General features: G+C 38.6%; 1 protein-coding gene across 3 annotated transcripts; it reads right to left on the bottom strand.

Annotated features, from left to right (window-relative positions):
* Positions 1-4,075: 4,075 nt before the first annotated feature.
* LOC139133984 (tyrosine-protein kinase yes-like) lies at positions 4,076-26,465 on the bottom strand. Of its 3 annotated transcripts, none has more exons than XM_070700812.1 (12): positions 26,299-26,465; positions 13,070-13,289; positions 12,338-12,431; positions 11,911-12,009; positions 10,816-10,919; positions 9,673-9,822; positions 9,041-9,196; positions 8,427-8,572; positions 7,856-7,969; positions 6,935-7,085; positions 6,492-6,623; positions 4,076-6,110 (listed from the first exon to the last, which is right to left on the bottom strand). In XM_070700812.1, exons 2-12 carry the CDS (start codon positions 13,251-13,253, stop codon positions 5,899-5,901), a joined length of 1,542 nt encoding a protein of 513 aa, XP_070556913.1. In that variant the 5' UTR covers positions 13,254-13,289; positions 26,299-26,465; the 3' UTR covers positions 4,076-5,898. The 3 variants fall into 3 exon arrangements, with proteins under 3 accessions (XP_070556913.1, XP_070556914.1, XP_070556915.1); XM_070700813.1 differs by having other exon boundaries at positions 4,807-6,110; positions 26,311-26,447; XM_070700814.1 differs by lacking the exon at positions 26,299-26,465 and adding an exon at positions 16,418-16,532 and having other exon boundaries at positions 4,807-6,110.
* Positions 26,466-26,910: the final 445 nt, after the last annotated feature.

Raw genomic sequence — 26,910 nt, 5'->3', positions numbered from 1 at the left:
AATTCTATCTTACGCAAGAATATTTTGATTCGGGTTAGGGCCTACCTATAATTGTTAGAGTAACAGTACAGCGTTGCTCATAAACTGTCAAATTAATTGTAATCTGCACTTAATATTTCACTGAGTCTTTCTGAAGTCACTTGTGCAAATAAGGCTCTTTTATGATATGAAATGTTTGTTGTCTCGCTGATTAATTTCTGACTTAAATGCCGATGTAGATGATGAGATATTTACGAAACACAGATTTACAGTATTACTGACAAAGACACTTCTGCGTTGTGATAAAGTTTCGTTACGTCACAGAACATATGATTGTTGGGACACACCGATATGAACAGAAGAGCCAAAATAACTCCTTTCGACACCGGCCGAAACAAACGCAGTTACTGATGATTGAGAAAAAACTGCATATTTGACGACAAACTAAAAATGGAGAGAGAGAGAGAGAGAGAGAGAGAGAGAGAGAGAGAGAGAGAGAGAGAGAGAGAGAGAGAGAGAGAGAGAGAGAGAGAGAGAGAGAGAGAGAGAGAGAGAGAGGAAGCATTTAATACGATGAGGCCACGTAACGTTCTCTCAGAAGAATGAGTAGTTACGGCGGTTAAACCAGCAGGCAAACTGACAGGTGCAGCCAACGAACAATGCACTTTTAAAAAGGTCCTTACTATGATAAGATACATTGTGCATGACAAATAATGTGAACTGACTAAATTTAAGTCAAGAGGGTAATTAATTAGCTGTTCATAATTTGCCCTCCCACAGAAAATTTTTCGACTTACTCTCCCACTCTCAAACTTCATTTTTACCCACTCCCCACTTATTTTTGCCTGTTTCCCCTCCCCACTGTGAATTTTTGAAGCTCCCTCGCCCTGTGGCGAAAAAAAAATTGCCAATTTCCCCTGCCCTGAGAACAATTCCCCTCAAAAAGTTTTTCGCCAAGCCCTGTCCCCAGGACAATCAACCGATATCCGCCCTGCCCTACAAAACAAACTAAAATTTGCTCCCCTACCACCTAAAAACATGTCCCCTGCCCTAGCAAAATTAAAATTTCCCCTGCCCTCAAAAATTGCTCCTGGAATAGCTTTTTCGATGAATAGCTCCGTTGGCTGCACCTGAACTGACGAAGACAGGAGTGTTGGAAATGTATGAGAAGGGAAAGGACTGGGCCCCGAGGCTACGATAGGCTGTATACACAGTCCTCTACTCAGCAACCCTGGCCAGAATTATGGACTGGGTCAAAACACGTCGACATTCTTTGAACATATACATGCTGACTTATTAAAGCAAGCTGACCAGTCATCTACACATCATAACATGCATGCAGCAAGCCGGCAACCTTGCCGGTCTCCAGTTTGTCAGTGTGGAACATCAGGGCACAGCAAACCTATTGCCGTTCCGACTAACTTTTGTTTTTTCATATATTATGCCATTAATTTTGTCATTAACAACATTGTCTGGAATTGCTTGAAGAATGGAAGGAGATAGACATTGAACCTTGAAAGAGGGCGCCATTACAGTAGAATGAGTTACTCGAACAGGATGGACAGTCAGTCGACCAAGTCTGATCGATCTATAGATGTAGGAAATGTTGTTTAGCACAAACGCCCTCTCGTTGTGAATTTATTTCATTTCATCACTCAATTATCATCTAAAATTCAATTTTTACATGACCTGGTTTATGATGGCGTTGACAATCCCTTGGTAGCGTGTCGGGGCCGGCAAGGCTGCTATTCCGATGTTGAAGGATGAAAGCGAGTAGTACAACAAAAATGCTACGGTGTTGTTAGTTAGGGACTGACTCATATACTTGATACATGCACAATATTGATAATTAACGGCCATGAATAAGAGAACGTTAGAATTTTACAATCACATCTGTCTACGCTGAGGGCGGAATATCATTCCGTGAATTTTAAAACTGTATTTTGCCTTTGTTTGCCAGACTCTACGAAAAGACTATGGCTAAGATTTGGATCGAAATTTCAGATCACGTGAGACTTTACTCATAAGCATCGAATGATCGAATGATGAATACACTGTGAGTGAAATTACTGAATAAGTCGTACTCTATAGTCAGCAATGTTCGATTCATCATGTTTTTATTTCAACTTTTCGATTTTACATCTCCATGTTGAAAAAAGACGAAATATTAAATCTTGTGTACAAAGGTATGCAATAAGATTTAAAATTGAGTACATGACAATTTCGAAAACCAGGTAGACTCCATTAGAAAACTGAGTTTACCTTGAAGTATAAAATCAAGAAGGGAATACACTCCTTTGTATAGTAGTGTGCTTATATTACATCTGTTTAACGCGACAAAAGTACAAAAAACACCCTCCGTTGTAATTTATTGTATATTACAATTAGCCAGGAACACGCAACTTAACCAATGCTCCATTAAACCTGCTTAACTTAGATATTTCAATATGGTTACACTACAAGCAAAAGGTATATATATATATAATATATATATATATATATATATATATATATTATATATATATATATATATATATATATATATAATATATTATATATATATATATATATAATATACATGTATCTGTGTCTGTGTCTAGCCGGCGAAGGAAAGAGATAGCGTACAATTAAATGGTTCAACCCACCATTCAGCAAGACCAATGTTGGAAAGGAACTCTTCCGTATACTTGAGAAACAGATCCGAAAGATTCTAAATTACACAAAGTTATCAACGCAAATGCGTTGCAATTATAAAATAAACGGGGTTAACAATGATGAAAACAAAGTTACTTACACGTTTGAATGCATAATCTATAAGGCTACTGTTACAAGCGATGCCATGTGACGAAACATCGGCCTAACCGACATCACATCTAAAACACGCTATGCAAATCATGCCAAACCTTTCCGAAGCAAGTCATATGCTAACAGCACAGAATTATCAAAGTATATCTGGTATGTCTGTCTGAGGACAGACCATTCAAGATATCACGGTCAATCCTGTCAACAGGAAGCAGTTACTCAAATGTGTCTAAGAAATGCAATCATCTAAAGACACTATTCATGATAAATACAGGTAAGTCCAACCTTTTAAAGAAGCTTCGTTCTGAGTTGCTTTCGAAGTGCCGACACGAAAACAAATTTTACCTGTCCAATTTCCATCCAACCAATCACCAAAAATGCTTTGACCCAACATGACACTTATATGTAGGCACCCGAAGCAAATCTACCTATATCTGACCCAGTATGCTAGTAGAGTAGGGATCGTGTTACATTCAAAACAGCAGACATAAAACTAGGAGCAGATGGTAACTATGGAGACAAAAATGTTCACAATTGCTGTTAAAGTCTTTAGCTGCACGTGAACTTCTATAGTCGATTTATTTTTCAGAGTTTCCTGTGTGCCATCGATTTCTTATTCAATTAAGTTCATGTTATCAACTTTGACATCACCAGTTTGTTCTCGTGTCAACCAACTGTAAAGTCAAAGTTCCGAACTTGTCGCACTGAAAGGAATCTCAAGACAAAATCCAGGACTATCTCAACTGGCATTGAGCCTTTCCACGAACCTAAACTGAGCAATCAAAAGCACAGTCACCGAACAAGGAAAACTTATTGACTGATGATGCTACATCTATCGATGCGATAAATACGCACGAAATGTATGGTGGCGATAAAACAACAGAACCGTAACGAAACACAGGATACTTAACGGCAGATCACATCCTAGGGTTCTTGAACGACTGCGCCGCATTACCGCCGTTTGATAAATACTGATGATTACAACAAAATGAAAAGAAGAAGTGAGTTCTGGAAGAGTCTGTCAAGTTAACTAAAATTGAAGAACGGATAAAAAGTAGCGTTGTCATTGTCATTAACAAATCTAGCTACATAGATGTCGATAGCTGGATATTTGGTCACTATGCTGTACTGATAGATGTTTGCTAGCATTTCAATATTACATTTCGAAAACTAAAATCACTGCAATTTTGAACTCTATTAATAACTTCTCAGAATTGTTTGTTATCATTCTGAGGTAGACAGTGACAGTATTTACTTCTATTGAGTACAAAAAGAGGTAAAAAGATAAAGAAAACACATTTTTTAACATTGTATTTTACAAAAAACGATTCAACTGATAGATATGGCATGTAATTACAGAAATAGCGATTTCAATTAAACGTGTGTATAATTAATAACTATTGTTTCGAAGAGTTGTCTGTTGTAAATATTATCATCGTTTAATTACAATGCTTGCTTGAAAATTGAGAAGAGATACGACACGCCTTTTAATATCAATGCTTGGGTATAAAATGCTAAACCCATAAATCCCTTTGTTTCTGAAGACATAGCTCTCCCTTATTGTGATTATTTCCAAGTTTGTAACCTAAACATGGACACAAAACTCTCGATTGGCAGCGTTTGCGGTTAAAAATTTAAAAACTATGCTCGTAAATGTCAGATAAGATACAAGACTACGTAGTGATTTAGTAGTAAAACGTGCATGAAAAATCTATGGGCTGTCTAAATCATAGATTGCAATCAAGAATAGAGTTGTTGAAAAGTCATAAAATTGGTGTTTAACGATTACACGGTACAAACAATTATTTTCCTATAATAAATGAACATACTTGAGACATTACCATGGCCAGCATAAACAAATACAATGTACTATTATGCCGTTAGGATGGTGGTCAGACGGTCGGTTTCTACTCTGTGGTCTAGCCGATAATGTCTCAATAGCCATGATAGTAAACTTTAAAATCCATCAGATACACATTAAAACCATCAAACGGATCATAATTAAAATTAATGTAACGTTGAGTGAAAATGAATACAAGCTGTATATTTTTATAAAAAACACTATCATGTTATTTTTTTTTAAAATCGCCCCCCTCCTCCCAATAAAAAGTTTGTTTTAAGTCATAACCGTTTACAAAACTGTAACAAGCATCTTGTTCATCTCCAAAATCATATTGACATGACTTGTATTAAACCAATTACGACGATCTATACGTTTCTAACGTCACACGTTGACGGGTGAATTTTTGTCTACACGATAATTCATTTATCATCACAACTTTGTAGAGTATACGCAATGCGTATTTTATGAAGGTAATACTTTTCATTTCACTATAATTTGGGTAGAAGATGAAATCTTGAAAGACGATAATATCTAATGTACAGTTACAGCTATCGCCCCTCACATCAACCATTCTTAATTACTGGTAGGTAAGATCTGGACAAATGTAGACAGTATACTTGCTACAAATTCTATGCCACAACGTGTATCTTTATCTGTCCTGGCGACACTGAATGAATGTGTTGTATCTCAACCTTGGTTAACTGGAGTAACTGGCACAGAGAAAGGTGTGGGTAAAAGTAATACATTTTTAAGAAATAGCTACTTGATCGGTTTCAGGATTCAAACTCTATCTTGTCTTCTTATTAACGGCTTATTGAGCTCATCTGCATAAAACGATAACAAATTCATAAAAAGAAGAATTCGAAAGTCCTTAAAAGACATAAATTTCGAACTTTTTTCGATCAAGCTTGAACATATACATACAAATTGCCGACTATACTTTATAATTACACTTTCAATATCGTAAAAAAATCAGAGAGGAGCTCACTTTTGAACAGATCTGACCTATTTGAAAACTTCTTTTGTAGATTGATCCCACATAAATTATTGATGGATGACAAGTGATAAGTAAATACAGTACCATATTGTCTAAATACTTGCTAACTTAAAATATATCTGTTGTAAGTTGAGATTGGTTCTGGAATCAGAACATTATTTTAGTGTCTACATAGATGTTGTGAATGTAGTCATACGTTATCGATGAAAATGGTAAGCCAGGCAAGATTGCTCTTGCAATTCCAAATCTCCATGGAGACGAGGACGTTTTAATTACTTTAAATCAAGTCGTCCGCCTCTCGATATCCTGGCTCCGTAGCAACAAAGTAGTCATCCAGGTAGCCGTGCAGGAATTCAAAAGTTGGCCTATCAAAGGGTTCCTTGGCCCAGCACTTCTCCATCATCTCGTACAAACTGTCAGGACAGTGCATTGGTTTTGGCATTCTGTAACCGCGTTCGATCTGTTCCAGTACCTCCCTACCGTTCATGCCTGAAGTTGGTAAAAAGGATGTTTTAATGGTTAGATTTCTGAAACTGCTGGTTTGTGAGAAAATGATATTTAGTTGACTCATGATGACGTAGAGAACACGTGCAATAAAAAAATGCAAATTAATTTTATTATTACTGGATTAATCTGAAATATGTAATAATACTCACTTTCAACTCAAAAAGTCCTTTACTTTGTTATTTAAATTATGCAGTCGACAGACTTCGTTTATAAATATAGCTAGTTGCAAGCTTTGGTCAGATGAACCAACAAATGGTCTCAACATTATTGGTGATCACCTCCACGACACCATAGTTTGGTTTGTTACTAACTTTTCTAATCCCACGTCCAGTCTGAGAATAGGCCAAACAAACAAAGTCTTACCCGCATAAGGCATCCTTCCCTTAGTGACGATTTCTGTGAGTAGGATTCCGTAACTCCAAACATCGGACTTGATAGTGAAACGGTTAAAGAGCGCCGCTTCTGGAGCCGTCCATTTTATCGGAAATTTAGCACCTTGGAGACACAATATAAGAAAAATTTAGTACACAAACGTCCAGTGCTAACAACTTCACTTCATTAATTATTAGAAGTGATAATATATATATATATATATATATATATATATATATATATATATATATATATATACACATATATTCTTTGTTACATTTCATTATGTTGCAACGTTGAATTAGTGTACGCCCTCTAAGTCAGACCATACTTCAAATGCTAGTATAACATTATTTTGCTATTCATCCTACATGTTCTGTTTCACAAAGAATGGTAAAACAGCAGCACAAAATGGATGGATGGAATGTTCTCACCTTCTCTGGCTATGTACTCGTCTTCAATCAATCTCGATAAACCGAAATCAGCGACTTTGTAGTCCACTTTGTCACCGACCAATATATTCCTGGCGGCAAGATCACGATGAATGAAATTTTCCCTCTCCAAGTACGCCATTCCGGCGGCAATCTTGCAAACAGAAAATTGAATCAGTTGTCATTAATGCCATGGTCCGTGTAAAAAGTTGTGGAGATGACAAAACGCCTCCATTTCACTACTATACATTCTCTTTCATCACACATGAACACTGGCAAAACAAATGAGTCAGGCTTGGAGGAAGATTCTAACTTTGTCAGGACTGATAACATACATACCCTTGGTCGATAATGCTTGTGTAATAAATCGGAACCGCTGATTATATAGCAGGTGACGTTGCAGGGAATAGATCGTCACGTGAGCATGTCCTGGATCAGAGCCGATTAAACTATTTTCACACTGACATCAATATTTAGTTTTACACAATGGGTAAAATATATCGACGGGTGTTTTCCGAAACGTTCGCATTGAAAACGAGCAAGATCACAGTTCGATTCAATCGGATACAACAAACAGCCTTAACCTTGGGTGCAGTCTCTATGGTCTCTGAAATAACTGACCAACAAGTCATATCGAGAGGACGATGACATGCTCAGAAACGCATATTGCCTTCAGTTTTTGACACACATTTCCTTTAGGTTGCAGGAGCTGGCTTTTCAACATTTCTATAAAACAGTGATCAGTGAAACTTCGATCGCGCTGAGATGAAGACAGGCCATTGCAACAACGCTGTGTAAAAACCATATGACCTGTGGGTGTGCGTAAAACAGCTTTGTTTAAAAATATCACCGGGAAATGCGCAGCTGAAGACCCATGCCAAGCTGGAACTGCTTGGCTAACGAATGTACACGAAATAGTCTCACCTGTGCGGACATTTCTATCATATCTGGTAGTTTAGCATGTTGACCCTGGCCGTCCCTCAGGTAATCCAGTAAACTGCCGTTCACCATCAATTCCGTGACAATGTAAATAGGTTCCTGTCAAAAATTGACAGAATTCCATGGCATTAGGAATTTTCATACATCCGATCAATATTTAGAACGATGAGAAAACTAAAGAGCATTGCGGTCGTGGAATATTTTGTCAAAAGATATAAAACAATGTTCAGAAATGGGTAAAAGATTTCTCTTCTTCAAAACTCATTAAACGACTAGTATCAACTTTTTTCCTGGATTGTAAATTACAACTGGAACACGTGACAGCTATAAAGAAGAGGAGTTCAGAACTAATGCACAGTAAGTGTGAAGAGCCACCGTCAACAACCACTGACATAAAACTTGATGTCTTCAGATATACGGAGATCGAGTTACCACTTAGAGTATAGGAAATGTTCTATTGTCACACGAGATGTTATTTAAATAAGGTACAAAATAAAGGTATATAATATTTGGCATTTTCTGAAGTATCATCACGTGATTCGATTTCTACACATACCGCGTCTGAGCAGACAGCCAATAGATTTACAAGGTTATCGTGACGTAATCGTTTCATGACATTAGCCTCCTGAAGAAATGCCTCCGGCGACATACTGCCCGGTTTCAGTGTCTTCACCGCCACTTTGGTCACGTTGTTCCACATACCTGACATGGAATAGAAAGCAAAACATTGGATTGAACAACTAGAAGCAATAAGCGTGTCTGGGACACAACCGTCAGCAGCAGCAGCAGCAGCAGCAACAACAACAACAACAACAACAACAACAACGACGACGACGACACAACGTCAACGACAATGAAAACAACAACCTAGTTACACACGGTTATTATTGCACTTTGCAGCAAAAAATGATCTTCACACAAGTTTTCATAAATTTTCCAACATTAAATAAATACATGCTGTCGTATATTGATGATATCATAGAGATATGGATTTTGCATTGGATATGCGCGTCTCCACATATCATGACGTCATCAGACCTGTCCAATATCAGTTAAGTTATTTACCATTATGACTCACGAAACTAAAAAAGTGAAGAACTTTTTATCTGGATTCAAAACTAGTTTATTGACGAATTGTAGATGAAAATATGAGAGCTAGTACTACTGTACCTTGCCAGACTTCGCCAAACTGTCCTGCACCAAGCTTTTTAACCAAAGTGAGTGATTCTCGTGGTATTTCCCATTTATCATAGCCAAGACCTGGTGTGTTCGGATTGTCCTTGGGACAAGCTTCGGTTAGTCGTGTGCACAGACCATCCGCACTCGCTGTCAGATAAAGATATATCATAGATTCGTGTTTTTGTTATCATGAATCTGTTTAAGTCAACGGGTCATTTTTAGGTCAAAACCTTTGAACCTTATTCTGAGGTCAATCTCGTATTACGTCATAGGCCATCTGATGATCAGGGTTCACAGTAGATAAAATGCCGAGATATTGCCTCGTGTGTTGTGGCCTGAATTGTACACTCCCGTTGTTCTCACAGAACATTTTAGACACTATTTTCGCCCGTATATGCCGTCTTATCTAAAAAAGGGTAATACTAAGGGTAGTACTTAACATTGCAGGAAAGACTCGTGTAATAGGGTAAAATTGCATTCGTTTAGAGAGCTTGGCCAATCAAACACGCAGATGAATCAATACCATTTTAATAGCCAACTATACAGAGTACCATCAGCATGTTAGAGTGATACAAAATGTTTTTGGATTTCCCAATAAATAGCGCTGCTACAGTAAGTTGTACCTTGGTAGTGCTTGACAAGGTCAGCGAGTGTTGGAAAGACAGCTCTAGCAGCGATGAAAAATCCACCATTGTCCATAGTTCGGATTCTGTAATGTTTGACACTGTGACCTTTGGTGACGTCATAGTCGAGCACTGACATAGAGTAGGCACCTGTCAAAGAACAGATTGTTTCCATTGTAATGAGTTTTCAAATACGTCCACAAGATACCGTTAATCGCAGTCAGTTATGACCGAATCATCCAGGTGATGTTTCCACCTGTGATGTCGCAGCGGATCACATTTCTAAAAGTAGTGAGTGTCTGGAAAGTAAACGACTTAAACTTTTGCTCAAGATTTCTTCCATTGCTGTGTTAAATGTGAAAAATAAAATTTTCAAATCTCGAAAAATATTTCTACTCCACGAGCCTAAACATGAGCCCCATACGTTGTAGAACAAAAGAATTGTAAGAAATTGGGAGTACGAATATCTGTCCCCGAGGTGAATTCTAACTTACTAGCGCACAAATTCGTTCAATCAGTGTAAAAAGTCCTAAACTCTAAGTAATCGTTACACATTTCATAGGGAATGAGTTCTCAATTAAAACTGGATGCAAAAACATCACGTAAACATGCATAAACTGATCTCTTCCCCATAATTAACGCCATTCTTGTGCAATCATATCTTAGCTCGAGTGTTTACAGTGATGGTATTGTGACAACCAACGTATGGATAATATTAAAATAACATTTGTCAAAACTAAGTTGCACATCGGAGACTACTTATAAGTATGTGTTTATGCAACTAAATTGCAAACTAACCAAGTACAACTTCTCTCTTTTTATCAGGTTTCGATTTATTTACACCGGAATGTTATCTGGAATTTAAGTTGAATCGGATATGGAAAAGCAATCGCCTACGAAAAAGTGCTTTATGGGGTATTCAAGGAGCAGATGCCATCGTTTGATAACTTTTGTCATTTTTCTTTCACTTCTCGCAAAACTACGATAATAGAATCGATGCAAAATAAACGGATCCCTGTCAAAGAACAGCTACAATGGCTTTGACAATTGTGAATCAAAATGTACACATTTCATGGTCATAATTGCATTATAGTATCAGCATACAAGACAGCTCATGACGTCACCACTGCTGTTTTCACGTACCTTTAGCGGTTTCTGCTTCCCTTATTAAAAACATTCCCGCCATGCCTCCTGTTGCCTTCAGTTTCTTTTCTGCATCTCTTCGAGGAATGTTTCCATAGAACCAGCTGAAGAAACACAAGAGAGATCACATTCTGATTGTCAGTTTATCTGTAGAGAAATTCTCGAAACTAAATGACAAACGATGGTATTTCACTTCCCATGGAAACCTGCGACCAATATTGATAAGTCGGACACTTGAAATTGTCACCCAACAAATCAATTTATCTGAAACATTGGTCTCTGAAACCCTAGTAAACTATCGCCTGCAATACTGCAATAAACCTTTGAAAAGTAATCCGGGCATTTCCCCTGCGCATAAGAGTGATAAGTAACAAATATGGCCGCCATCAATTGTATTATATTTTGTGACCCGAGAACTCATTTATCTTTAGTAATTTCAAAATCTTATACAATATTTGAAAAATGATAACACAACATGAGATAATTGTGCATATATCAGGTATAAAAGACCCTCTAACTTAATGGGGATCATTGTTCGGAGAGAAGCGCAACTTCGTGGAGATTATTGTTCAGAGAGAAGTGTTATGCCAATGTACCTGGGGTTCAATTGCTACTTACGCAAACAGAATATACAAATCTCTTCAAACAATACCCAGCAAATGGTTTCAGTTCATTTTATACAGATTCAAGCACCAGAACTCTCTTGAAAATTTGACAGAATTATCAATCACATTTGTATTCGTTTCCTTATTCCAAAATGGTATGGCAAACAGTCTCAATTCTTCTGCCTACCGTGCTCAAATAAATCTCAAAAACCAAATCGTGAAAGTTGAATTCAATTTATCATTAAACTCCTGCGAACGGATTTATTCGTCCAGTAATCCCCGTCAAAGCATTTCAAGCCCTGAAATCTTGTCGTTTCTACCTAAGGCTTTCAGTGCTTAAGTTGAACCAGCTAAATGGTGAGTGGTTAATCACCCATGAAGTGTGCGACAGATCTGTCACTCGGCAAATTAGAAACCGAAGCTTCATGTCATCAAATCTACTTTTAGTTATTTTAATTAAAATGTGTATTACAAACGGAATGCATCTTACTCCATAGATTCTATGCTGACTTCTTCTGCAATGTAGTTGCTGGGCACGTAACCTTCATGATTTGTGGTCAGGTGACGGGCCATCCACCAATCACCAGCGCTGTATCATGATCAGAAAAAGAAGAGGTAATTTTCATAATTATTCGATATCTATCAAATATGAGGAAGGCGTGATAACTATCACTATTACTGTTTTGGTATTTGTATTTTGTTTTGGTTATCACTTGTTTAGTTGTTGTTGCCGCTTCTTGAAGTAAACAATCGCACGATAACGAAGACCCGTTGAGCCGTATATCACGTACTCTGCAACGATAAAGTTTCAAAACTGGTCTCTCAGTTCCCGATTTTGTGAAACTTAACAAAGTCCATCCAGTAAAAAATGCATGTTAAAAAACCTTAGTAATGATTTCATTGAAAAGACATCTGACCTCTTGTCCGTGACGAGAAGTCGGTCTCCCTTCATAAAGGCGACGTCATCGGTCGACCTCGCTTCGTAATCGTACAGGCCGACATATATCGTAGCTGAAAGAGAAGGTGGAACGAACGTTATTTTCCCGCCAAAATTGTTAACGTTATTGCCTGCGTGATATGTACAGTAGAGGAGCTCACGCGGGACAACGTTTCCGAGGTATTGGACATGCTCTGAACTGATAATCCAAAACGTTGTCTGCCGAAAGGCTATGATGCGAATCAAAATTGTCACTAATGTAATCTTACCTGCTGGAGTACATTGCTGGTTTTTCGACGGGTGGCGATCCCCCCGTCCGCGAGCTTTTGATCGCTTCGTGTTGAACATGATTGAGTATATTGCGTGTTATTCGATGCCAAACACCACAGCGATCTAGCGCGGAAGTTACTCGCCCCTGATCTAGTTTCGTTCACTCATAAAACCGGGCTCTTCTCTGTTTCAGTATGGAATGTCAACTTCCAAGTATCTTTGCATAGGTGATTATATCGTTTACTGATTACTACTTGGCGAGAAAATCATTTTTAGACGTCTGATTCATTCAGCATCTCGATAACCCACGAAGGCACAACACTCATTGTTACATGCAATAGACTTGAACGGCATGTCCGACATATGATTAACTTTAAATAGCTTTGAAGATAATGACCGAAAAGAAATTAAAACGAATGCAAAAATCTTGAGAACTTCTCACCTTCCGGTTCTGACTTGGTCGGTGAGGGCGGTTGTGTGCCTAGGTTGGAAGGTTCTGAAGTGTAAGAATTCCTGGGTTTTCCACCGTCAACATCATCTACGTTCTTGCTCTTTCGCTTCTTCTTCTCCTCCTTTTTCCGTTTTTTCGCTTCTTTTTTCTCAGCCTTACTATGACTACCACCCATCTTCAAAAGTAAAACTGATTACCCGCTGGAAAATATCTGCATACAAAAATGGGAAAATGTAATATTACATTTTATCAGGCGTCATCGAGAAAACCAGACATGTACAATTAGCACACGACACTTTCTGCACCGACTTTAACGCAGCTTTGCTAACTGCTTCCGATAATGGTAAAAATGCATCGGCAATGTTGACTCTTCGGATACGTCAAATAAACTTGAATGGCTAAATAATGTCAAATCCGACATCTTCTTCTTCATTGTCATCATCATCACCATCATCATCATCATCATCATCATCATTATTATTATTATTATTATTATTATTATTATTATTATTATTAATATTATTATTATTATTATTATTATTATTTATTTATTTATTTATTAATATGTGTATTGATTTATAGGGGTGACCTTGTTACAATATATAGAAATCATAATTTCCATCAGAGCCTTAAGAAATACACAAAAGCACAGTAAAGAAGCATATAAAAGAAATATACACTAACAAATCATAAGATAAACAATTAAGGTATGAAATGGGTGAAATAATGTCGAAGACAATAACAGGCTAATCACGATTAATATAAGGCCTTCATTATAATGTTCCATGAAAGGATAATTATGTAATTCTGAACGTCGACAAATCATCGCAGTTTCCAATAGATGGGGGAATGAACTTCCAAATTTTATAGCATGATAAGCAAATGATCTTTGACCCATGGCCGTCCTAAATGTTGGTGGGTAAAGGTTACCATTATTAGCGCTGGGAGAATTTAAACGATTCATTTCTGAGAGAGGTCGAAATCGTTCACACGTAACTTAGTGCGAAGTCATTTAAAGCTTTGAAAGTCATAACTGCAGTGGAATATACAAAATCAATGGGCAACCAATGCAAACTCACTAAAAATTGGTCGAGAGAGAAAGGTCATGTCAACTCCGAGTATTACCCTCTCGGCCTTTTTCTCAGTGCTGTTTATACTGTACTCTACTGTTTATGGTTTACACAATCTTTGGAGATTACTCTTACACGTATTGGTCTAAACAATACAACGGTAGTCAATTATAGACAGGAATAAAGCGTTGTGAACTAACAAAAGTACATTCCTTTCGGCCAAGGGACGTAGTCGTCTTTAAACACAAAGTCCGGTAGATACAATCTTGCACAAATTAACTATTTGATCATCCAAGCTTAAAATATTGTCTGTTTTGGACACCTTGTAGTTTGTGAACATAAACATTGCAAGAGCTAAGTGATAATTTCATCGGATCACGATGAACTCATGTGCAGATATCATCACTACGCAATAATTATGGAATCTTGTGTAAACGTCATCAATGGGAGATGGCCGTTCAATGAGTAAAACGTCATCAACACTTGATGACCAAGTCATGCGTAAACATCATAAAACAGGCATTATGGGATATTAGTCATAAACTTTAGCGAGACTGTTTACAGACTGTGGCCGACTATTCTGATTTCTCGACCTTGATATGTAATATAACACTGCACGATTCTAGCCACAAAGCTTGAAATCACAGTGAACGGAAACTCATGACGCAATACATTTGCTGAAGACGGATATTGAATCATTCTTTACGTCACTCATAACACACTTTTAAGCAAAACGGAAATTTCGGTGATCGAGTTATCATGTATGAGATGTACACTGTAACCTTTAACCCTGCCTGCATCAAATTTGGCAAAGCCCGGCATCTTGTATAACAAAGTTAAATCTCTATACGAGGAAAGGGGGGCTGAAAGAGTTAAAACTCCCAACATACCTGGCTCAAAAAACAAAGATATTCGGCCGCACTTGAAGTAACAAGGGGTGTAAAATGATTGAGAGTCAATAAACACCTGGATGCCATCGCTAGACATCGGTTTTGTGACGCTATGTACAAGGCAGACATCGAATTATGCATGGAGAACTTATTCGTTTCAAGGCAATTCCCATTTCGCGTACCTTACCCTGTCGCCTATCCCGACGTCGACAGGTCAACAAATTTATTTTCCCCTTAATGACCTATATAAGTCACGATTCCATGAAATCCACCCAAAGAAAGATTTCCTCGTTCATTGGTCGGACAACTTTCACTGCATTTCCTTGAAACAAACATGAAGTTGACAACCTCTCTCTGAATATCTATACACGTCGTGACATTTTTACGCCTGCGCAATGTGACACAAAAATGCTGGTAAGGTCGAATTGCGGCAAAACGGTGACTGTACTCATACCAACAAATGCAATGTGTAGTATCACAGAGCGCTGTTTAATACAGTATTTTCCCAAACACTTTGTGGACAGCGAGAAACAACAATGATTACATTCAGCGGCGCCAAATACTAATATGTTACTACACGTGACTTTTGGAGAGTTTTTGAATAGTGACGTCTGAGTGATCGGATCATAACGATATCGTAGTGACTATTCAAATCATATGCTAGATTGGCCATACCCTATCTCATTTGGTTACGAGAGTCACTCTTTCTTTATTACTGTTTTTGAATAATGTTGATTGGTGAGAAATACAAACCAAAATAACAATATAACAATATGACAAAACTTTCAAGTTAGAGACAGACCCCTATTCTGATACGTCAGAAAATTTGAATATTGCAATACCACAGGCCTAAAGAACTTTCAAAAGAAAGTGTGCTATTGTGAGCAGCAAGTTCCCAAAACCGAAATCTTTGAATACTTGTTTCCTTGACTTTAAAAGCCATGGCCAATACGTGTGATCTTTGGCCCTTACTGATGCCACACCAGGCTGTACACAGCTTACGCGTAAGAACTTCGGAATTTCACGAAAGCGCTTTATATATCTCATCGGTTTTTGACCCAGGAAATAGATATCAAAATGAGTCTTAGACTGTCGTAAACATGGGAGACATACTACCAGCACTGAGTTAGTCAGGGTTGCACCTTGTTGTGTAACCACTGTGAATGGTTATCTGAAAAGCGCTTTTTTATTTTCGCAGACGTTGTCATGAGCCCCTCGTTTTCGAGTCTTCATTGCCAAGTGGTTATTTAGAATAGTTGTCACTCGAGAATGACTGCACCACTGTCAACTCCACAAGAAATTACGCCTTATTTGTAGAACGCTACATTAACCTTTAGACCATGAACAACATTTTCATGCATTGATGTGCAATAACTTACTTGAGCAAGGTTTTACAACGGAATGAATACACATATCTGCGACCCCGGTTTCATGATACAGCGAACTATTCAACAGAATCTTTAGAGATGGCTACACCCATTGGATTGCACTTTGATAAGGTAGATTGTTCGCTTTGCACTGAAGATCTTCACAGAGCATCTAGTTCGCCCACTCTCCTTATGGATTCTTAAGCCGCGTCTCTGGTTCGCCTATACTCCTTGAGGTGTTTGACTAAGCAGCTAGCTCGCCCACATTCTCTGAAAGTTCTGAATGACGACGCATCTGTTCCGCCTACACTCAGTTCCCGTAACTTATTTCCTGACTTATGGGATTGAATCAACGTGATAAAAATTATACGTGTCTATATTCATGTTCCCAGACCCTTCTTCTTCTGTACCGAAACTTTGAATATGCCAACCTATTCGTTCATTTAGTGTTTCAGATGTCGACACACACAACGTAATGTGTGGTAATCGGCACGCGTGCTCACAGACTGTGTTTTCACTCGAGTTTCATTGAAACTTTCCCACAGTAGTTTTCTGACCATGCATCATCCAGCTATCACTTACACGACGCGAGTTTGTGCATCCACGCACCACCTCGCCTCGAAAGCCTTGTCACACAACCTACTGACTGGACGTAGAAACCACACACTGATTGCTTGGGATTAAGGATGGACACCATACGATGTCACAGTTGAATCAGAGAACTTTCATACAAACTTTTAAATCAACATCACTGATTAATCGTCGGCATTGATAAAAGTCTACACTTATTAGGGCCTTTTCACCGAGGTGAACGTACTCAATTTTATAATAGCTGCATATTTAGAGTCAGGGAAAGTGTACTCCTTGATTGTTTTTCTTTGCAGGTAAGTAAGTTTCACGTTTTGGCGTGTCAGAAGTAAGAATTAAACCCACTCTATACTTACTCTGTCAACGCAGGTTGAAGGTATTGCAAAGTCCACACTAAGATCTGAACCAGTCTACTCGACTTGCAATCACAAAAATGTCCAATTCATCTCGCAGATCTTGGAAGGCTATCCTAAATATACGGGCGAGTGTTGTGCATTGGCAAATCAAAGAACACGAGCTCAGTACATCTTCCTTGTGGTATTAATTAATGAATGTCTGAGGGTGCCTTTCATGGTCACAAATACACTCTAGAATAGTGATGAATTGTAATATAGGGTACCGTGATATAAGTACTTTGCGGTCTTGCCAAGTACGTAAGTTTACTCAGCAATTTTGTTAGCAGGCGACTACTCGGTCAAAAGATGTAATTCTCACATAGATTGACAAAGGAGATTAGCCATTATTATAACTTCTGTGCAATGAATTGGTATGGACACTGTCAAATTTCTGCATTTTACTTCGATTCAAATTTCAACTAAGGTAAGCAACCTGACACACACACACACACGCTCTCGCGCTCTCTCTCTCTCTCTCTCTCTCTCTCTCTCTCTCTCTCTCTCTCTCTCTCTCTCTCTCTCTCTCTCTCTCTCTCTCTCTCTCTCTCCCCCCCTTTGCGGAAGACGAGCTTATTTGTTGAACAAATTTTTGTGTTGACCTCCATAGAAAACCCTGCAGAGTCAAACTATTAACTTCCAAATTAAAACTTACCATTAAAACATGTGTGGGGATATATATATATATATATATATATATATATATATATATATATATATATATATATATATATATATATATATATATATATATATATATATATATATATATATATATAATACCGTGCATAGACGGGTAAAGCTGCATTCAGAATGGGATTGTGTGTTCAAACCGACACATTCTTAGAATTAACTTCTGGTGAATATTTGTCACCAAAGGTCAGGAAAACGGCTTCACAATACATGTAGAAATCTGTTTCACGCAATACATCCTGTTAACAATCCTTCCAGACAAACAATTCGTCTGTCGTCCCTGGATTTGGTGCCGTTGGCGTAACGTATTCGCTTTGAGTAAATATATGAACGACTGACAGGTGGCACACCGTCTGTTCGAACCAACAAAAGGTGTTGATTAAAGCGATGAACCACGGTCCCTCTATAGACCGTGGATGAACATACAATACACTGCCGACACTGTTACTGCTCTCGACATGAAGTCACGTGACAAGGAAACGTCACATGCCCTCCATCACTGTTGTATTCTGAGGTTAAATCGATGGGTCACTTCGTTAACATTTAATAGCATGGACAAGATTACACTGAAAAGCTCTGGAATCGATTTGAGTTCATTCTTCTTACAGTGTTGTATTGTTCCAATACCATGATTTCCTCGACACATGCACATACCATGTGAGGCCCTGGAAACGCCGGGGTCAGGCAATAGGCGGTACAGAGAAGCTCAAAATAATATCAACAGCTATGGTTTTGCATCCTTCGAAATACAGTAATCCGCCTACATAAGAAAAGTTACCGACTTTTTCGATGAGACATACTTTAAATTCAAGGCATCTTCTGTATCGCCATAGACATACAACGCGGTTTGATACACTAACACTTTGTTCGGCAAGTATTTCATATATTGAACAATTTCCGAGGGTGCAGGTTCTTCTACATAAACAGTTGTTAAAAGAATTGTCACGTGACGAAAGATGTTATCACAGTTTCCACTGTTACTGAAAAGTTCTGCAAACTAAACATCTTTTCAGTAAATCGCACAATGGAATATGAAGGCTACTTCCTTGTCGAGAACAATGATACACGTCAACGTTTAAGTATGTTGTAGAGTTTAAAATAGCCTGAGCCAATAGCAAACAATAGCAAACAATTCGATGTGACATGATTTAGTACGCAGAGCAACGCTGATATTGGGAACGCTGTTTAAGATTGCCTGGGAGACACAATTATGTTTGTGCACATTGGTGTTTTTCATAACCTTGATTTTCTTCACAAATATTCCATATGTTGCATTGCAGAAATTTCGAATGAGACTTTTTTCACTTTTATTGTTAAAATGAATATACATAATCGTTTTTTTCCGTCCCTGCTTTTCCTGAAAGGCGTGCTCGTGAAATATTTGAAATTTAAATTAAAGTGAGTGCCGGTGGCATGCCAAAACTATATATATTACGTTCCAAATAAGCGGAAGTTTCCCGGTTCGAGAAAATGGCCAACTTTGCTTCCTGTAACCTTATACCAAGTTTATTCTGAGCTAGCTTCATAAAACGCAGCTTTTCTAAACATATTTTCAAAAAAAAGAAATATTTGGAGCACTGCTCATGATCACCCAGTGTATGCAAATACTTGTTAAGGAATCAATGCTGACAAATTTAAATAATTATATTACAACATAAATAACTCTACGATATCAGACTTCACCGAAATTTTAGAATTATCATTAACATTACATTAGGGGTTTAGATCTCACGTTTTGACAAGTCAAGACAGCCAAAGAGTGAATTTTCGTGAATTCCAAGAATTTTTTCATGGCCATGAAAGTCGGAATTGATGGGAAGTGATGTTATGTTTACGTTTATGTTTACGCTAATGTGAAAATAACAGTTTTCGATCTCCAACGTTTATTACTTTTTGTTGATTAATTGATATGACTTGAAGCCGTAAACCCAAATGACCTGACTGGACTGGTCGACCGAACACATTCCGAAGTATCTAAAAAGCCTGCGATATTTCGTACGTAATAGTCTGTGATTTCACAATTGAACAGTGCCTCTCTTACCTTTTTGTGAAGATACTCAAGTAAAAGGTTATTGTTAGGCGTGTTGAATGTACATAGTTTGGGTCGTAGAGTTGCTGAATTTCCGGCAATTCCCAGAAGTGTAGGCATGACGCTCTTTAGACACGATTTCCATTGGAAAATATGTATACAAGGATAGGCGTGGTCTGAGACGGGGTCCCATACAGTCTTGAGCATGCCAATCTTGTACATATATTGTCATCGACCATATCGCATAAATTATCAAACACAGTGCAATGTTCGTACTGACACTCAACCGCCAAATTATTTGAAAAAGTGAGTTGATTCTCGTTTTTCTTAAAAGCTTTCTTGCGTCAAGTCTTTTAGCAATGCTATTCGAAAATCACGTTTTCACTATGGAGGCAAGCATGAAAGTGATAAAGAACACGGTTAAGATTTTGTTTGCCTTGAACCATCAAATTGCCGTGACGGTGTTAATATGGTAACTGACGACCCTATCACCCGAATGACTGTTGACAAATATTTTCACTATTTATGGCTGTCATCATTGATGTTCCATAAAACAATACTATTTACTTTTTCTTCGCACTTGAGTGCGGCGAATTGCAAATCAATTGTCCTTCAAATAAATTCTAGCCATGGCTTTGATTCCGTTGTTGACACTACGAATTTCAGCAAGACTATGACAGTAAGACAAGAAACCAATATCGAAACAAAAAAGTATACTTTTAAGCACATCAAAAGTTACAGCTGTTTTGATGTGTGACTATTTAGCTGATACATGCATGTCTGCAATGTCAACACCCACTAATGTTCTAACAGAATAAACTCTATGTAATTCATCCACTGAATAACACAAAAGTGTTACTAAAACCTTAAAAAGTTGGATATTAGAGCTGTATTCTAGAGATAAATACCTACATTTATTCTTTTTATTAAATCAACGGATCACTTGTCCGATTTCAATTGTGCAAATTTGAGTACCCAATACTAGTATGATGAACAAGTTCACCCGATCGATTCCTCAGATCAGCCTTGAAAAATGTGAGGAGCTACCTAAATCACATGGGTGTATTACATTGGATAGACGTGTGCAGACAGGCTAAAGGATTATTCTGAAAAACAAACGTATTACGAGCTTATCATACCGAAAACTCCCCTTTTGTCTCACTAAATAGTGACGAGACTTATTTCATAAAATGACAGGAAAACAAAGATTTCAACAATTTGTTTCCGAAAAATATTAGTATTGTACACGGAGTTTAATAACACACTGAACCATGGCGTCCATTTTAAATGCATTTGGCGATTTTGACAGCCTGGTTCTTTAATCAAACAATGGCAGAGAACCTTATTTTCTATAAACAGGATTAAACGTTCAACGTATCCTGGAGCAAGGTATGAGGAATGGATTAAAGCTGTCATTTCGGAAATGCGAATCTTACAAACTTTCATACAAGAGAAGTAGAGCTCAAAACAAAATGTACTGCATCAGGGTTTTCTCTCGACTGCGCAATTGCGCAAAGTGCGCATTTCGAGCCATTTTCTGCCCTTTAAAAGTTACTGTCAGCGCAAAAATAGCGCACAAAACACAGCAAGCAAATACGCCCATTAGCCCTGCGTACAGGTCTGTGTGTTCCCGGCATTACACGGCCTCCACCACAGCCATGCAACGGTCTATGGAGATGACTGGCGACCCTGCGGTCCAGATCCCGACCGCAACGAAAACACGGTCTCTTGGCCAAAATTCTGCTCTATCGGGGCAAAATCCTTTCCCTGCCTACCTTTACCTTCTAATCGACCCCAGAAAAGATGCGATTAACTTCTCCTAACGTCCAAAACCGCTCGTTTTCTGAAACATAACGTACTCGACAAGTTGTTTACCCATGGAGACCGCCATTTTGAATCTCGCCAGTTATCTCTATGGACCCTTGCAGGCTGTGGTGGAGGCCGTGTAACGCCGGGAACACACAGACCTGTACGCAGGGCTAATACGCCCATATGATGGTGACCCAAGCTCATAGTGTAGTGACCTGTGAATTTGCTGTTGTTTCTGCCCCTAAAATGTCAAGTCTGCCCCCTAATTTTGATGAATGGGGCAGAAATTTCCCCTTCCAGTGAACATACGTACCACAGTCGTTTGGAGAGCTATTCAGCGCTGGGACTATTCGCCCCATAGACGGGTATTTCTCGCTTCTGCACACTCGTCTATGGGGCGAATAGTCCCAGCGCTGAATAGCTCTCCAAACGACTGTGTACGTACCGAGAAAGTACTGCTGCATGTAAAAGAGGGCTTGTGAACTGAGAAATGCCATTATCCCAGAATTGATACGACAGTACTCAACACGATCAGTCTCGGGTCATCGCCGCATTAAATCAGAGCCTAAGGTTATCTTGTAACTAAGGAAATAGACATTTGATTCATCTGTAATCTTCGCTATACAGCATGAAGCGAACTTGTAGAGATTTCGAGATTTAAATAGTTTTATATCGTCAATACCATTTTGTCTTGCCAAAACGCTGATGGGTAACACACAAGTTGTATACGAAAGGCAAGGCCTTGGTCACAAACTGGGGCACAAATCTCTAGAGTAAAATTAACATTCGTAAGTTTTTAATACTAGACTTTATTTGGATTAGAAAACAGAATGTCGATTATCCACTTGGCAACGGTAAAGTTAAAACAGGAATGCGAAGACTTAAATCGTCATTGCTGAGAAAGAAGACGATGGTCCCGGTAGACATAGTAACAATATCCGAATAATGACAGGTTTGATGGTGACTACAGTTGAATACGCATGAATGGTAGTTGTGACAATAATGATACAAAAACGTTTATAAATAAGTTAATGATTTCCAACATTTTGCGTTAAAGTTGTTCCCATTAGAACAAGCTAAGTAGTTGATTTGTATTCTAGGCGACTCGTCTCGCAATGCAATGTATTGCCGTGCCCAGTCATCCATGACATACATGATCACACGTGCATGATTGTTTGTCGCCCTTTGGTCCCTTTCAAAGTACTGTAAACGTCCCCACATAATGACGCCGACGTCACAAAAACCAAATGTGAGCTAAAAAAATATCACATGCTTAAATGTGCAAGTATGTATATGCACGTGAGATCACATCCAATAGTGTGGGATGAAATATTTTAATTTTCCCCCTCTGAATGTTGATCATATAATTTTACCCGATGAGACGCAACAATGTTGTTAAGTGAGGCATCACCGCAAGGTCACACACCCTTGCCCTTAAAATGCAATCGTTCCACAATCTATATTCAAAGTTATGACAGCAAACTACAGTAATTTCAGTAGCCACATTTAACGACTAAATCCTATGGCTTTCCTCCATGGTTTTAAAATTACTAGAGGGCATTCACTGAACTGTGAAAGCTGACAATGTCTGCCTGTGACTGGTACCAGAGGAACAGAGACCGGTCCAACGATGAAAATTACCACCAGTCGAGACCATATACTTTATTACGCAGAGGAAACATTCCCATGCAGCTAAGAAGTTACAGGGCAAGTTGGCTGCATATCGCTGTATAAGTCTATAACAGAACATTGTTTGTCTAACGTCTTATTGAAACGGGCAGACACAATCGCAGTCGCAGTCTAGTAGTCGAAAACAAGGAATTTAAACTCAACTCCCGATGAATACGAAAATTACACTGTAGGAAATCCGTTTTGAAGCTTTCTGGAAATCCTGGTCTGGCTTGAAAAGCTAGTGAAGGTGTTTTGACAGTTCACACAAAAATGGACGTAAAGTGGATTAACTGAATGCTTTACAAGAGCGTTGACATAATTTATATGAACCTTGCTGTGATAAACATCGAACAAAATTGCAAGTTAATTTGAGGATTTTTTCCCGATCGTCGAAACGACGGAACTACGCATCCTCGACCTCAAAAGGAACATTGTCTGGGAACCTTCATTCAGAGTTGTAAATATACGGATAGGTCTGGAAATTATCAGGAAGAAACACAGAGGACTGTGTATTGCGATAAAAATGCTGAAAACTTCTGTACAAGTGTTGGTCGTTCACATCGAGCAACCGGAAAAACCGAACCAGAGGAGCTAGGGGAAGCATTTTCTTGTTTTAGGTAGTATGCGCCTTGAAGTAACTTTTGTTCAAACTTTCCTGAATGAAACTTTCAGCCATTCTCTTACCAAATCAACAACGAAAATCGGGGATCAACGTGAAAAGTTTGAAACTAGCGAAACAAAGTGCCCAACATATTGCGATATTTTAAATTTAAAATGGCCGCCATTCCTGTGTTAACTCTACGGGACAAATTGAATGTTAGATGAGAGACGATGAAAGTTTTTCTTTCTCCAAGAGCTTTAAAAAGTGGTAGATCAGAAAGGAATTGTAGAAATTTTAGAGTCTGAATATCTGTCCCCGAGGCGCGTTCTTCGTGAACATGTGCTTAATTCCTTGACAGATATTGAAAAATAAACATAACCCAAATAAATGGACAAATACAAATTAAAGACATACATTGATGGATGCATATATCAATTAATGAATGCATCCATACCTACTTAACGTATGCTCAATCCCTCTCTACATACATATCCTTCTCATATTACTAGATATATATGCGGTGCACAGTTAATTTCCATACTACTGAAACACGCTATATTCTATAATTGCCTTTCGTATTTGATATGTTGTTTTTTAAAAACCTTGGCCGACAGAATGCTCACAAAACACCGCCATAATACAGAGAACTGACTTTAATGTTGTAAATACATCTTTAAACGGATTTCTGGCAATTGAGGAGAGATATTACTAGAATTTTGTCAAGTGTCAAGTTTCCTACGGCATAAAGAGATCGAAAGTCGTGGAAGCCCATGGCGCACAGTAATAGCGCCAAGTAAACACGATTACATGTAACAGCAATGGCTGGTGACACACTCGTCCTACAAAATAAATCGATTTGGAGTTCTATTCAAAGAAACCCCCATAGTACCAGCCGTTTCTTTAATGTAAAGGTTGTTGAAACTTGCTTAGAATCCATAGGCAGACATGTATAGTGATACCCAGGTCTTAATGTAGTCTGTTGAGCTATGCCCTAACTCTTGTTATACGGGGCCTGGGCAGATCGTCCATGTGGGGCCTGGGTGCAAATCATAGGGGCTGGTTTGAATGCACTGGGCACTTTGTCTACGCGTACACCTACTGGACCATTCACAGTTAATGGCGGATAATCTTTGTTTGAATGTACCGCTACAATGTGTTAGTCACTGCACAGAATGCTAATTAACAGATTACAGTGTCGGTGACGGGCAAGGTGATTCTAATGGCAATCGCCTGTGTGACGAAGGTTGACATATAACGCATGCCGCTTGTACTCCACGTACATTCATGGTGGAGGGACTGTGCTCCAGGCAAGGTTGGTCTCTCCATGGAGGTGCAATTGAACCCTCCATGGTCTCTCTATTTGCTCAGTTTGACCCTGAAGGTTACCGCCATGGTTTAGCAGTAATGGGACCCCAACGAGAGTAGGAGAACTGTTGTGATTAAATATTTAGCGACATTTTATCCAAAAGAGAAGTTATGCCTTCATAATAGCTGTGTCGGCAGCGCAGTGTACAAAGTACGAAGTGGCCACGTTCAAACAGTCGATTTGCAAGCCATTATATTATACCGAAGTTGCTTGTCTGAGCCATATACAAAGTCCAGTTCCAGTTATATAACGAATAGACTCTGTCCACATGAGGGGCGTTTTAACTTTTAGCTTTAAACATGTCATCGCTTTGTTTTTATCGTTAACAGGGAGTGCACGCCTACTGTTTGTGAGTGACTTTAGCCTTGCTATCAGGTCGCCCATGGATTTTAAGTACACTATTGTCCTATGTTCGGTTATTTCCCAGGACAGGCCACAGTACACGGAAATACGTTAACATAGTCTGCAACAAGTCGCCTACGTCAAGCTTTAAATACCATTCACTTTCGATAAACAAGCTCTCTTCATGATCTGAGAGAGACTGCTAAATCAAACAATAATGGCCTCGGATACTGTGTTTGATAGTTATTCCGAATCGAAAACTACACATAGGGAAGTTTTGCCGTAAATTGTCACGACACACTCCGACTATAGATGCACTGTAAGCCAACAACATTCAGCTATGCTCTCAAAACTTTCGATACGACCATGTATGTTTGGCAGAACGCAGTAGGTTTTACATACCTTAGTACTGACCTGAAGTCTATGACTCCAATACTATAGTCTGGTACACTGTCTTCACTTCAAAACTCTCCAAATTCGTAGTGTTTTCAGACTGAGTTCAGCTCTGCCATTATGTTCGGTGCGCCCTTCCTTCTTGCCCTCGATCCCACGACACATACAGATATTTTACAGGGGTCATTTCCTGGTTCGAAGGGCAAAGTTCATGAAAGGGGGGCGTCGTGCAGATTGCTGGGTTTGCGTTACGGATAAGTGGAACGCAATCGGTGCATGTTTGATGGGATTGACCTCACGAAAGTTTATTAAATTATCTAGACCTGATGATTTTTTTTGCACTTTCTTTGTTTTATAAGTCAAATCCAAGTTCTTGTCACGTGTGGGACTGCATTGTGTTTATTTGACAAATGAATTCTGGTTTGCAATAGAATTCAAACGTAAACAAAACGGTGCATTTTACATGTATACATGCTGTGTTGGCAAACTAAATAGTTGTTGTGTCAATATGCTTTCGGGAGTGGAACAGCAACTTGCGATTGACAAACAAAAATAGTGAAAAAAACTCATCAAAAATTATAGGTACCGATCCTGTAAAGGGACAATGGGTATATATATTTT

Source organism: Ptychodera flava, chromosome 5 (assembly GCF_041260155.1).
Source record: "Ptychodera flava strain L36383 chromosome 5, AS_Pfla_20210202, whole genome shotgun sequence".
NCBI classification, from domain to species: Eukaryota; Metazoa; Hemichordata; class Enteropneusta; family Ptychoderidae; genus Ptychodera; species Ptychodera flava.
Note: the sequence above shows the minus strand (reverse complement) of the source record. Positions and strands in the feature narration are given on the sequence as shown.

Bases quoted from the DNA above. Each gene is read 5' to 3' on its own strand.
- LOC139133984 (XM_070700812.1), bottom strand. From the start codon at position 13,253: ATGGGTGGTAGTCATAGTAAGGCTGAGAAAAAAGAAGCGAAAAAACGG. The intron at 12,010-12,337 runs GTCAGATGTCTT...ATCATGATACAG, and splicing joins CTTCTCGTCACGGACAAGAG to CGCTGGTGATTGGTGGATGG. The intron at 10,920-11,910 runs GTAAGATGCATT...GTGTTTCTTCAG, and splicing joins GTCAGCATAGAATCTATGGA to CTGGTTCTATGGAAACATTC.